General features: G+C 49.2%; 1 protein-coding gene across 52 annotated transcripts in view; it reads left to right on the forward strand.

Annotated features, from left to right (window-relative positions):
- The window catches only part of Myo9b (myosin IXb), an 84,620-nt gene that overhangs the window by 37,251 nt on the left and 34,270 nt on the right, over nt 1–13,099 (forward strand). For all 52 annotated transcript variants that reach the window (XM_087587497.1, XM_087587502.1, XM_087587499.1 and 49 more), the window contains 6 exon segments: nt 1,326–1,420; nt 8,021–8,083; nt 9,055–9,154; nt 9,439–9,539; nt 10,161–10,290; nt 12,548–12,637. In XM_087587497.1, the coding sequence (XP_087443623.1) occupies nt 1,326–1,420; nt 8,021–8,083; nt 9,055–9,154; nt 9,439–9,539; nt 10,161–10,290; nt 12,548–12,637 (579 nt within the window).

A 13,099-nucleotide genomic window follows, 5' to 3' on the forward strand; every position in this document is an offset into this window, starting at 1 on the left:
TTGCTTGCCTACTAACTGACTTTGGTTGGTGGTTTGGTTTGGTTTGGTTTGGTTTTAAGATAGGGTTTCTCTGTGTAGCCCTAACTGTCCTGGATCTCTTTGTCTGTGTAGACCAGGCTGGTCTCAAACTCAAGGATCTGCATGCCTCCCTCTCCCCCTCCACCTCCCTAGTGCTGGAATTAAGGGCATACACTGCCTGACTAAGACTGCATACCTTCTAAAGAATAAGGGCTCTAGGTTGGGCTCACAGATGTATCATCCTAACACTTGGAAGACTGAGGTAGGAGGATTGTTGCTAGCTCCAGGCCACAGAGTGAGAACCTGGCTCAAAACAACAGGCTCTAGAGAAGTAGCTTAGAGGGTAAAAGTGCTTGCCATGCAAGTGTGAGAAGCTGAATCCCCAACTCCCTGTGAACAGTTGCATATGGCTTCATATTCCTCTAACCCTAGCATGAGAGTCATGCTGTCAGAACTCAGGCAGGCTGAACATATGGGGACATGCTTCCTCCACACACCTGAGACTTGCTTTATAAGGTTTCTTTCTCTCTTGAGGACTGGTAGTGATGGCTCCTGACTTAGGCAGATAGATCTCTATGAGTTCAAGGCCAGCCTGGTCTACAAGTAAGTTCCAAGATAGCTGGGCTACACAGAGAAATCCCATCTTGGGAATTGTTGGGCTGCAGAGATGGGCCAGCAGTTAAAAGCACAGGCTGCTTTTGCAGAGGGCCTGGGTTTAATTCATAGCACCAAGGTGAGTTATAACCATCTTTAACTGTAGTTTCAGTGACTCTGATGCCCTCTTCTGCTTTTCATAGACACACAAGGTGCACAGTACAAGCAAAATACTCCCACCCATTTAAAAAAACAAAAACTAGGCTGGGGATTTAGCTCAGTGGTAGAGCGCTTACCTAGGAAGCACAAGGCCCTGGGTTCGGTCCCCAGCTCCGAAAAAAAAAAACAAAAACAAAAACAAAAACTAGTAACAAGACAGCCCCTAAAAAACTGTTTATTTACATTTATATATGTGTGTATCCACACACACGTGTTCCTGTTTGGGGATCAAAGGACAACTTGCAGGATGTGGTTCTCTCCTATGGTGTAGGTCCCAGGGATTGAACTCAGTTGTCAGGCTTGGTAACAAGTGCTAAGCTCTGAGCTACTGAGCTATCTGCTCTACCCTGTCCTCTGTCCCTTATCCAAGCCTCTTAGTAAGTAGCTCAGGGCTCTGGAGACAAGAATGCTGTTTCCACAAGGAGTTCTGGGCCCAAGGTGGAGGATGTGCAGATTCCAGACTAGAGTCTGAAGCACTGCTTTTGTCTCCTCAGGCTTTTGGGAACGCCAAGACAGCCCACAACAACAACTCCAGCCGCTTCGGGAAGTTCATCCAAGTCAACTACCTGGAGAGTGGCATCGTGAGGGGGTAAGTCACTCTATCTGTGTGCCTCTTGCCTCTCAAGCTGAGGCTGGAACCCAGGACCCCCGTGAGCTTAGCCCCAGAGTACATCCTCATCTGAGTGTGGAGTTGAGGGTTTCAGGTCTGTGCAGTGAGGATCTTGTGTGGCAGCCTTGACTCAGAACTGGCCACACTGTAGCAGTCTGCTTGCTGACCTTTGTAAGGCTTCTCTGAGGTGCCAGGTGTCACCGGCAGAGTGGGGTGTCGACCCCTGCATCAGCTGCATGTAAGCCCATTATTTAGAGATGGTTCTGGACAGCACTGTGATGTGATTGGTCCAGGGAAGAACTAGGGGTGAGCAGTGGCTGAGCCAAGATGCAGCAGTAGAATCATGTCTCCAGGGATAGATAGGGAAGCTGGATGTATGGTAGGTTTTGTGTATAGACAAATGGCAGCTTGGACGCTTAAATGCATTCCAGGATGGATGGCTCAGTTGAAGGGTTTGTGGGCAAGTTCCTAGGTGGTAAGCGAATGGATGGGTAGAGGGGTAGAGGGGTAGAGGGATAGATGGGTGGGTGGGTGGCTGGATGACTGGATGGGCTGATAGATTCGTGGACGGATAGGTTGAGGATTTTGTGGGAGAGATAGTGGATGAATGGGTAGGTAGGTAAATAGGATGGAAAATTGATGAACAGGTTTATAGATTTTATGAAGGAGGTGGGGCTTGACTAATGGGTGGGTGCACTTGGTCTGGAGAGATCTTTGGTGAGTGGACAGTGAGTGGAGAAGAAACAAGTATTAGTGAGTGGATGGATTGTGCCCAGTTGGAGTCATGGGTGGGTGGACAGATTTGTGGGTAGATGGGTTGGCTCATGGGTGGGTGGGTGGCTTGGGGGATGGGGAGTGACTGAATAGTGACAGGTTGGGTTGGTAAGTAAGTGGGTGGATGGGTGGATAAGAGGCTTGGCTCAGGGGATCTGTTGGTACACAGAAGGTTCATGGGTCAGCAGATGAGTGAAACCGGTAGACCTATTGGGCAGTGGTCGTAAGTTTCGGCTGAGCAGCAGCAGATCTTGACAGGTGGATATGAGGATGTGAGGCAGGGGTGGAGGTGACATTCTGCTGGGCCTACATCCGAGTCACAGACATGTGTCATGTGGCAGCAGATGTGCTGTGAGGCTGTGCAGCACAATGAGCTTGCCACAGTTCCAAGATTCAGAAACTGTGTTGCCAAGGCTGTGGATAGTTGTCTCTTACAACAATTTTTATAAGTGATTGTTTTTCCTTTATTCCACCTAGTTTCTAAATAAATGAGACAGAGACTATGAGATTTATGTCATCAAGCTTTAAGGCACAATATCTGAGCAGTTATTAATATATTCTCATCCTCTGAGCTAATCTGCCCACCTTCTAGACAGAAATCCCCGAGACCCTTCTATTTCAGTCAGGCTCTTTGTTCCAGATGTGTTCTCCTGAGCAGCCACAGGAGGGAGTGTGTACAGGAAAGTCAGGATCTGACAGGGCAGTGAGGAGAGCATGGCTCTCATCCTATTATTAGAGTGCCTTACTACTTCAGACTTACAAATCATTTACTTCAGAGTTTTCTGCTTCTAATTTTCCAAGTTTGACTGAACAGGAAACCAGATAAAAAGAAGACTTGGCTAGATCACATGCAGTCTGTCAGGTACTGTTGACCCTTACCTGTGAGTGCAGCCACCCTGCTGCAGGCTCTCAGCCCTGGTGACTGGATCTCTAGATCAGCTTTTCTCTTCAGGGATCCATAGGCTGTCCTGCTATTGGCCCACCCACAACCCTGCCCTGCTCCAGTGTTGCTCCTGGGTTCAAGAAAGGAATTTACATATTGATCGGCATCCATGTTCTGGCCCAGCTTCCTGGCCTCTGGGGCTGCTACTGCCTTGTGCCACAAGACCTGCAATCCAGGGCCGCCTTTGCCCACTGTGTCTGGTCATATTTCTGTCACAGCTTCTTCACAAAGCCAAGGGTCAGAGCACATCTGAGCATGGCCCAAGTTCCCCATTCCTGAAGCTTTAGCTTTCTGTGTGTGCAGATCACCTCAGAGGGTCCTCTATACTCAAAGGACCCCTTGCTGGCCTCAAAACTTTAAAACCAAAAACTAGGGGCAGGCTGCTCTTGCAGAGGATCTGGGTTAAATTCCCAGTACCCACATGCAGCTCACAACTGACTGTAACTCCAGTCCCAGGGGATCAAACCATTGCTGTGGACACTGTACTCATGTGGTACATAGACACACAGAGGCAAAACACTACACACACAGGCAACACATCAATACACATAAAATTAAATTAAATTCAAAATCTAAAAAGCAGGGATACTGTCTGGAGTAGAGCCCCTGCCTAGAATCTCAAAACAAAAACATCAAAGACTGGGGAATGAGTACTGGGCTGCTGTGTTCCAGCAAGTGGTACCCTGGGTCCACATAGCTGGCCTGTCTTCTGCTGAGACAGGGTGACTGCCTACCCATGGATACAAGGAGAGAGGCAGACACTGATACAAGAGTCTGACCCTAGGAATCTGATTTTAGGAGAGGGGCCAAACCTGAATGACTGAGGCTAGAGAAGGAAGTGTTTGTATGACCTTGCATTCAAGAGGCAGAGGCAAGGGGACTATGAGTTCCAGGGCAAGGGGACTATGAGTTCCAGGCCAGCCTCGACCACCAAGGTCAATCTTGGACGAAAGCCATGCTTGACAAATAAGGTGGATCCAACTGGCCTTGGGCTGTTTCTGGCTTGTCTTGATTTCTCTCAGTCACTATTGGTCATATGGGGTGTACCACAGAAACTAGAAAGCAATCTTTATCTCATTTAACTAATTTGTTTAAAATTGTGTTTGGAATTATTTATTTTATGTGCATGGGCATTTTGCCTGCATGCATGTCCTTGTACCATGTACATGTGGTACCACAGAGGCCAGAAGAGGGTGTTAGATGTCAAGCAGCTGGACTTACAAATGGTTGTGAGCTGTCTTGTCTGTGCTGGGACTGGAACCCGGGTCCTGTGGAAGAGAAGCTGCTCTTTTTTTTTGGTTCTTTTTTTCAGAGCTGGGGACCGAACCCAGGGCCTTGCGCTTCCTAGGCAAGCGCTCTACCACTGAGCTAAATCCCCAACCCCGAGAAGCTGCTCTTAAACGCTAAGTCTCTTCAGCTCCTTCGAAGGGAAACAAGAGTCCAGGCAGTGCCTTCAGAACCTGCCCTGCACTCTGAGTTTCCCCACAGGCCAGCAGGCTTAATGGCACGTCCTACAGAGGCAGGCAGATCTCCCAAGAATTCAGGACCAACCTGGTCTACATAGTGAGTTCTAGGACAGCTAGGAACACACACAGTGAGACCATGTCTCACAACGACAGAAGAAAAATAAAATTAAAATCAGGCTTAGGTGGAGAGGTCAGTGGGTATGGAGAGAGCTGGTTAGGACCCTTCTTTCCCATAGTGTTCTGTAGTGGTCTCAGCTCCTCATCTGCCATAGGGAACTACTGCACCCACCCTAGTGTATGGGAGGATTCCCAGAAAATGCCTTAGATGGTGCCTGGAATACCACAGGTCCCCACAGAACACTCACTGTTACTCCTGCAACCCAAGCATCAAAGATGTTCTGGGTTCCCAAAGTCCATGAGCAGCGTGGCTGGAAGATGCATGCACACCTGTGCTTTGACAGCCATGCCCCACTCAGAACTACGATATCCTGTGGAGGACCTGGGAGGTCCAGGGAGATGGCTAAGATGCTAAAAGGCTGAGTGGCGTGAGACCAGGGTTTGAATCCCCAGAACATGCATGAAGGCTGAGCACTGGGATCCTCCATGAGGCTGAGAGCAGGGGTCCCCAGAGCAAGCCAGCCACCTAGACAGGCCAATGGCTGAGCTCACTGAGACCCTGCCTACATATGTGAGGTGGAAGCGGATCCAGAAAGATTGGAGGCCTCCACATGCACAGACACTCATATACACATAAGTCCCTGACCCCCCATGATGGCTCCAAAAGACTGCGTGCTGTATGTGGAGGGTGTGTGTGACACCTGTGTACTCTGGATTCCGTCGCCACTTCTTCCACAGACTGTCAGTGCCGTGGAGTATCTTGCAGTTCAGCCACTTGCAAGAAGGGCAAGATGGCCCAGCAGAGAAGCACCAGCTGCTCCTTCAAAGGGCCTCTGAGAATTGGTTCTCAGTACCCAGAGGACAGCTCACAGCCATCTGTAACTGTAGCACCAAGGGACATGCCACCCTCTGCTGGCCTCCTCGGTCACCTACATGCACAAGCATACATATAAATACACAAACATAAGAGATTCAAAATAAAAAACAAAATATTAAAGGAAATACTTGGAAAACTTAAATACTTGTAGTCTAAAGTGTTTGCAGAAGAAGGGGACCCAAGCTGCATCAGTGTCAAGCCTGGGCTTCAGGAACACTGCAGTCCCTGTTGCTCCCAGACCTCATGTGTGCCCTGAACTGAACAGAGACGAAAAGTAGCTCTAGAAAGGCAAATGGTATGGGATGCAGCCAGGGACCCATGTGTGTCAGATGCCCCTACTCTTCAGTAGAGGGGAAAGCAGGGGCGGCCAGGGCCATGGTTCAGTTGGTAAAGCACTGGCCTTGCCAACCTTTCAATCAGTTCCATAGTCACAAACCCATGTGAAAAACCAGTTGTGTTCCTCTGTCATCCCCACACTCCTACAGAGAGAGATGGGACTCAGAGACGACAGAACCAGTCAGAAGCTGCAAGCTAGACAGGTCGTACTGTGCAGAGCCACAGACAGATGCGTGTAATTCCAGTTGGCTGCTGTCCTTGGCACCTGACTGCCAAGAGTCAGTCTTCAATCTGTGAGGATGATGTGATTGACAGATAGCCTGGATCAGACTGGCCCTGGGCTGTCTGGGGGCTTGTCTTCATTTCCTCTCTAAGTTGCCATTGGCCAGAGTGTTTTTATCCCAGCAGTGTAGGACAAATGTTCTGCCTCAACAAGACAGAAGAAGCGAGGCATTCCCAGCCACCCCCACAAATGCTCTGACACACGTGTCACTCACACTGTAGAAGGGCACAATTCATCAAGTGAGGGAATGGGTGCAGCTCAGCCACAGAGTGTCTGCCCTGTGCTTTCAAGTACAACAGCACAGGGCTCAGTAATCAGACCACCAACCCAGGAAGAAAACAGGAAGGACCGAAACACTAGAAACGGGGCCATGTCTGGTCTGCAGAGTGAGCTCCAGGACAACCAAGGATATATGGAGAAACCTTGACTTTTAAAAAACAAACAAATACACCAAAAAATAGGGTCAGGAGTGCAGCACAGAGTCCTTAATATGTGAAGCCAAATCCTTCACCAGAGAAAAGAAATAAATCAAACTTATATTCAACTTTTTAAAGTTCTTTGAGTGTAAATACACACACCTACTTGCAGCCCCCACCTTGACATGCTGAGTTAGCTCATGAACCAAGGGGAACCTTAAATATGAGCTGTTGTCATCCTGTCAGGGAACAGCCAGGGCGCGAAAATCACCACTGAGCTTACACTGAAGTAGCAGATGTCTGAGACACCTTGACCTGCTGCCTGAGGACCTTGCTGGTGTCCTCCCTTAACATTTGGGTCCCTTCACCTGCCCAGGCTGCTCTGCCTGTCAGGGTTCTGTGTACCTTGCTTGACACTGTGTGCCGGGTCACAGTGGTTCTCATTGAAGCCAGAGAAAGGGTGATCTTCAGGGCATTTGTAGATAGCTATTTTTTTTTAAATATTTTATTTATTCATTATATATGAGTACACCGCAGCCGTCTTCAGACACACCAGAAGAAGGCATCAGATCCCATCATAGATGGCTGTGAGCCACCACGTGGCTGCCGGGACCCGAACTCAGGACCTCAGGAAGAGCAGTCGGCGCTCCCAACCACTGAGCCACCTCTCCAGCCCTGTAGATAGCTATTTATTTGCATGATACAAAAGGGTGTTAACATGGGACAGCAGCACATTGGTCCCATTTTCTAGGCTGAGCAGAGATATGGATGAGGAACGTGGCTCCATTCACAGAGGCCACCTTGTTAAAGCACGGGGCCGTGTGTTCTATCCTTGGCAGTACAGAAACACTGCATGTTGCATGCCTGTTAGCCCAGCACACAGAGCAAATGGTTGATGAGAAGCAGGAGCTGGAGAACAACCTAGGCTACACAGTGAATCTCACACGAGAGTGTGGGTAGCTGCTTGTACAGCTGGGTTCCGTGCCTCATCCCAACACGCAGAAGATTCAGGGAAGGGATTAGGCATCTCCTACACAGTAAGTGAGAGGCCAGCCTGGGCTGTATGAGAACCTGGGGGAAATGAAGGAAGAAGAGCAGCCATGCAATACCCAAGGGAAGGGCTTGGCTTAGACATAAATAATGGCCATAGAATCCTGCAGTAAGGAGCTGGGGGTGTGGCTCAGGAGTGAAGCCCCGCCTAGAATTGCCCAGTGATGGCTAAAAGAGCGGCTCAGTGCTAACAGTGTTTCCTTTAAATCTGTGGTTCTTGATTTCATTATCAATTCTGGTTGAAACAAAAAACTCAAAGAAGAAATATCAACACTAAAATGTAATATCTTATTTTCCCTTTTTTTCTTTTATGACAGAGCTGTTGTGGAAAAATACCTTCTTGAAAAGTCTCGCCTGGTTTCCCAGGAGAAGGATGAGCGGTAGGGCATGATTTGTTCGTTCCTTTTTTATGTGTATGTGTGTTTTGCCTGAGTGTCTGTAATACACTGTGTGTGTGCCTGGTACCCTGGGAGGTCAGAAGAAGGCACTAGGACCCCTAGAACTGCAGGTACAGGGGAATGCTACACCACGTGTGGGTCCTGGAACTGGAGTTACAGGGATGGTTACCCGGTGTGTGGGTCCTGGGAACTAATGAGGATTCTCTGTAAGGGTAGCCATTCTCTAGCACTTGGAATGTGGGATTTGGCTCAGTATAATCCTACTCAGGCTTTGGCCCTCACAGGGTGAAATAAGTTTTGTGAGCCTCTTAGGGGAAGCCATGCTTGAAATCTAAGCTTCCCCTCCCCATCTCTTCCACACACTTGCTGCTGTGGGTTCCAACCTTGCGCCCAGTACAGCCCACCATCCTGAACACCTCAGAGCTGGCACACTGTACAGTCTGTGAGGCAGGAGGATCTCAGGTTCCAAGCCAGGCTGCGCTACAGGGTGAGGCTCTGTCTCCCAGTAACAAACCAGTGTCAACTAGTCAGTAAGACTCCTGCCCCAGCTCCTACCCCACTCACCCAAGAAGTTCCTACTTTCTAACAATACTTAAAACTTATATTTTTTATTAAGGTAGGGTTTTTCTGTGAAGCCATGATCTCCTCAAGTTCACTTTGTAGACCAGGTTAGCCAAACTCAGAGATTCTCCTTCTTCTGCCTCCAGAGTGCTTGGTGTTTTAGGTATGCACCATCACATTGGCCAATACTATTTTTTGTAACTATATTTTTATATCTTTATTCCTCTGTGTGTGTGTGTGTGTGTGTGTGTGTGTGTGTGTGTGTGTGTGTGTGTGTGTGTGTTGTGCCCTCATCAGCTGAACCATACTCCCCACCTTGTGACCTTTTGATGTACCCTTTCCTCTGCTGTGGGCCTGGCTGGGCACTGACTCCCTCTCCTGGTCACCCACAGGAACTACCATGTGTTTTATTATCTGCTGCTGGGCGTCAGTGAGGAAGAGCGTCAGGAATTTCAGCTGAAGCAGCCTCAAGACTATTTCTACCTCAACCAGGTAAACAGCTACAGCCATGGCGCCACCACCATACCCAAGGCTGTCTGCCAAAGGGAGGTCAGAGGCTGCCAGCCTGGCTGTGCTGGGCCCCAGCCCAGGCCTGAGCGTACACACACACACACACACACACACACACACACACACACACACACACACACACACACACACAAAGGCCGCCATTCATTCCCAGCCCTGGCCCTCCCTCCTCCTGGCCCTCCCGAGTTGCCCTGCTCTCTGCCCTCCCAGCCAGAAACACCCAAGCGCCCACGCCTTTGTTTTTTCAGCATAACTTGAATATTGAAGATGGAGAAGACCTCAAACATGACTTTGAAAGGCTTCAGCAGGCCATGGAGATGGTGGGCTTCCTACCTGCCACGAAGAAGCAGTAAGTGGGCTGCTGAGCCACCCGGTGACAACCAGTTCTGGAGATCTGACTGACAGCCCCCTAGAGAGCAGGCCATATCCCACAGGAGAGGGCTGGAGCCATGAGCTGGAAGGCAACTGTTCAGACCAGTTGATAATATGCACAGCTGCCTTCCTTACAGCAGAGAGACTTCAACCTTTACCGCATAGTGAAACCTAATCTCAAAGAAATAAAGACAAAAGAGAGTTGGCTGAAAGTTCAACACCAGCCTGATCTCCATAGGCAATTCAAGACCAGCCAGAGCTAAACAACCCTGTCTATTAGCAAACACAAACAAGCAAAAAGTAGAAGTTTGTGTGGTGTGGTATATCTGCACTCTCGGTGTTTGGGAAGATGTCAGGTAAGGCTAGCCTGGGCTACATAGCGTAATCCCTCTAAAACCAGCAAGCCTGGAGTGCCATAGGTAGCAGGTGTGAACCCTGGGTTCTGTCTGGCAGTGGGACTCAGGGTAGGTATGGGAGTGTGAAGTGGAGAGCACCCTCAGCCAAGAGCACCCTCAGCCAGGGTGCGTGAAGCTCTGCAGAAACAAGAGCTTCTCTGTGTACAGGCAACGCCAACTGCAGTAACCTCTTCCTGTCCCAGGATCTTCTCTGTCCTCTCAGCCATCCTGTATCTTGGCAATGTCACCTATAAGAAGAGAGCCACAGGCCGGGATGAAGGCCTGGAGGTCGGGCCCCCGGAGGTATTGGACACACTATCCCAGCTCCTGAAGGTACCTCCTGTCTCCACCATCCTTTCTTTCCCTTGTTTCCTGGCTGCACAGTGGGGCAGCCTGCCGAGGCCAAGACAGTGGCAGCCTCTCAGTACAGAGGACAAGGGGGGTCTTGTCTGCTGTCTGTATGTGTCTGTGTGTGCCTGGCTACATACACTGTACAGTAGAAGTGCTGGGTTCTACATACACTGTACAGTAGAAGTGCTGGGTTCTACATACACTGAACAGTAGAGGTGCTGGGTTCTACATACACTGAACAGTAGAAGTGCTGGGTTCTACATACACTGTACAGTAGAAGTGCTGGGTTCTACATACACTGTACAGTAGAAGTGCTGGGTTCTACATACACTGAACAGTAGAGGTGCTGGGTTCTACATACACTGAACAGTAGAAGTGCTGGGTTCTACATACACTGTACAGTAGAAGTGCTGGGTTCTACATACACTGAACAGTAGAGGTGCTGGGTTCTACATACACTGTACAGTAGAAGTGCTGGGTTCTACATACACTGAACAGTAGAAGTGCTGGGTTCTACATACACTGAACAGTAGAGGTGCTGGGTTCTACATACACTGTACAGTAGGGAGGTGCTGGGTTCTACATACACTGAACAGTAGAAGTGCTGGGTTCTACATACACTGAACAGTAGAAGTGCTGGGTTCTACATACACTGAACAGTAGAAGTGCTGGGTTCTACATACACTGAACAGTAGAAGTGCTGGGTTCTACTCTTCCAGAGGGTGGAGCTCAGTTCTTACCACCCTCACACCTGCTGTGACAGCAGCTCCAGACATCAGAAGCTGCTGCTCCAGGGTCTGCTTCATTCACATGAACATAGCCCCACACAGAAAACTCAATGTAAGGAAATGAAACCACAGTTTGCTGGGCTGAGGCTGTAACTGTGGTGGCAGGGGGCTTGTCTAGTGTGCACAAACCCTCTGCTGCTTCCTAGCACCACATAAACCTGATGTGATGACACAGTTGTCATTCAAGTTCAGGGCCAGCCTGGGCTCTGTGAGAACCTGTCTCAAAAAAACACAAATGGGGGGCTGGAGATGCTCCAAAGGCGAGAGCACTGGCTTCTCTTCCAAAACACATATGGCACCCATATGGCACCTCACAACCAATTTCAGGACCCTGCCGCCCTCTTCCGGCAGGCAGTCTCCAGCATCAGGCATACACGTGGTGCACGTTCTGACAGAATACCCATGTGCATAACTTTAACAATTAAATTGAAAATCCCTAGTTTGGGGTTAGGTATGATGTTACTGGCCTGTCATCCTGGCCATCCAGAGGCTGAGGCAGGAGGCTCTAAGTTCAAAACCTACCTAGGCACCTCAGTGAAGACCCCTGACTCAAAATGAGTATGACGGGCCGGGGATGTGGCAGTGACAGATCCTATGCCCCTCTCACTGTACCAAACACATAAGCCTGCACGTGCAAATGCAGCTAGGTCCTGGTGTGAAGTGTGACGGAATGTTCCCATTCCGTATGTCTCCTAACTCAGAAAACTGTTCATCCAACCAGGCGCACTCCTGACACCTAGTGGCTGGAGGGTGAAGTGCTGCCCCGAGCCTTCAGTGCAGAGCATGCCTGGTCCAAGGGTTTCCTTTTTTAAAAAAAAAACAAAAAACAAAAACAAAAACCAAAAACACTGCTGGTGATTGGACAGCAGGGCCTGGGGCCGGCTAGAGGAATCGTAAATCTTGTGCTGCTGAACAGTGAGGGCATTGCTCACCTTTCTGGGGGCTTTATTTATTTATTTTTATTTGTTTTTACATAGTCTCACTCTAGCTGGCCCAGAGCTTAGACATCTGTCTGCTTCACCTCCTGAGTTCAGGGATTAAAGGCATACACTACCACAAGTGGTCTATGGGGTTTTTCCTTTAGGTCCTATGTTATTGTTTAGTTTTAATGTTATTTACCTGCTTGCTCTTGAGACAGGTTCTCACTATGTAGCTTTGACTTGCCTGGCTCTCACTGTGTAGACCAGGGTGGCCTTGAACTCACAGAGATCTATCTGCCTCTACATCCCCAGTTCTGGAATTTAGAGTAAGCCACCACCACACTTTGGGATCTGGTTGTTTGTTTTGTTTCTTAAGATGGTTTTCCACTCTATGTGTGTACGTGTAGGTGTGTTTGTGCACATAGTGGGCAGGAGGATGTCAGGGAGACCTTCCCAGCCTAGCCTCTGCCGGTCATCTGCTCTAGACAAATGCCTCACCTTCCCACCCTTCTCTTCCAACTCTGGACACAGGTAAAGCGGGAGACCCTGGTGGAGGTCCTAACCAAGAGAAAAACAATCACGGTCAATGACAAACTCATCCTGCCTTACAGCCTCAGTGAGGTAAGTGTGAGCCCAGGCCAGGGCTGCAGCCCCGGGGAGCCAGAGCCACGTGTGCATCTCCTGCCAGGCCACAAAGCAGGGACATTCAAACAGTCCTCCATCCGCACACACACCAGAGATCTTGATGTATGAGTCGGGTACGGTGTGAGATTGGCAGTGATGCCTCTCAGAAAGGACTGGAAATAACCACAGCAGAGTTATAACAACCAGTCATGGAGACATGGCCTCACGGCTCAGGATAGAGATGTCCACTGTGGTTCACCTCTTCGCTGTGAAGGGAGGCTGTCAGCTTATATTAACTGCCAGCAGCTACTCTCTCCTTTTTAAAAATTGATTAGATACCATTTTACTCCATACATAGCACAGGTAGATCTTAACCTCTGGGATGACCAGAGCATGCCACTGTGCCCTACCGCCCAGGCCATCACTAGGTAGCGTCACTCTTCCTTGAACTCAGGCACT

The sequence above is a fragment of the Rattus norvegicus genome, chromosome 16 (genome assembly GCF_021556685.1).
Source record: "Rattus norvegicus strain SHRSP/BbbUtx chromosome 16, alternate assembly SHRSP_T2T, whole genome shotgun sequence".
Taxonomy (NCBI): domain Eukaryota; kingdom Metazoa; phylum Chordata; class Mammalia; order Rodentia; family Muridae; genus Rattus; species Rattus norvegicus.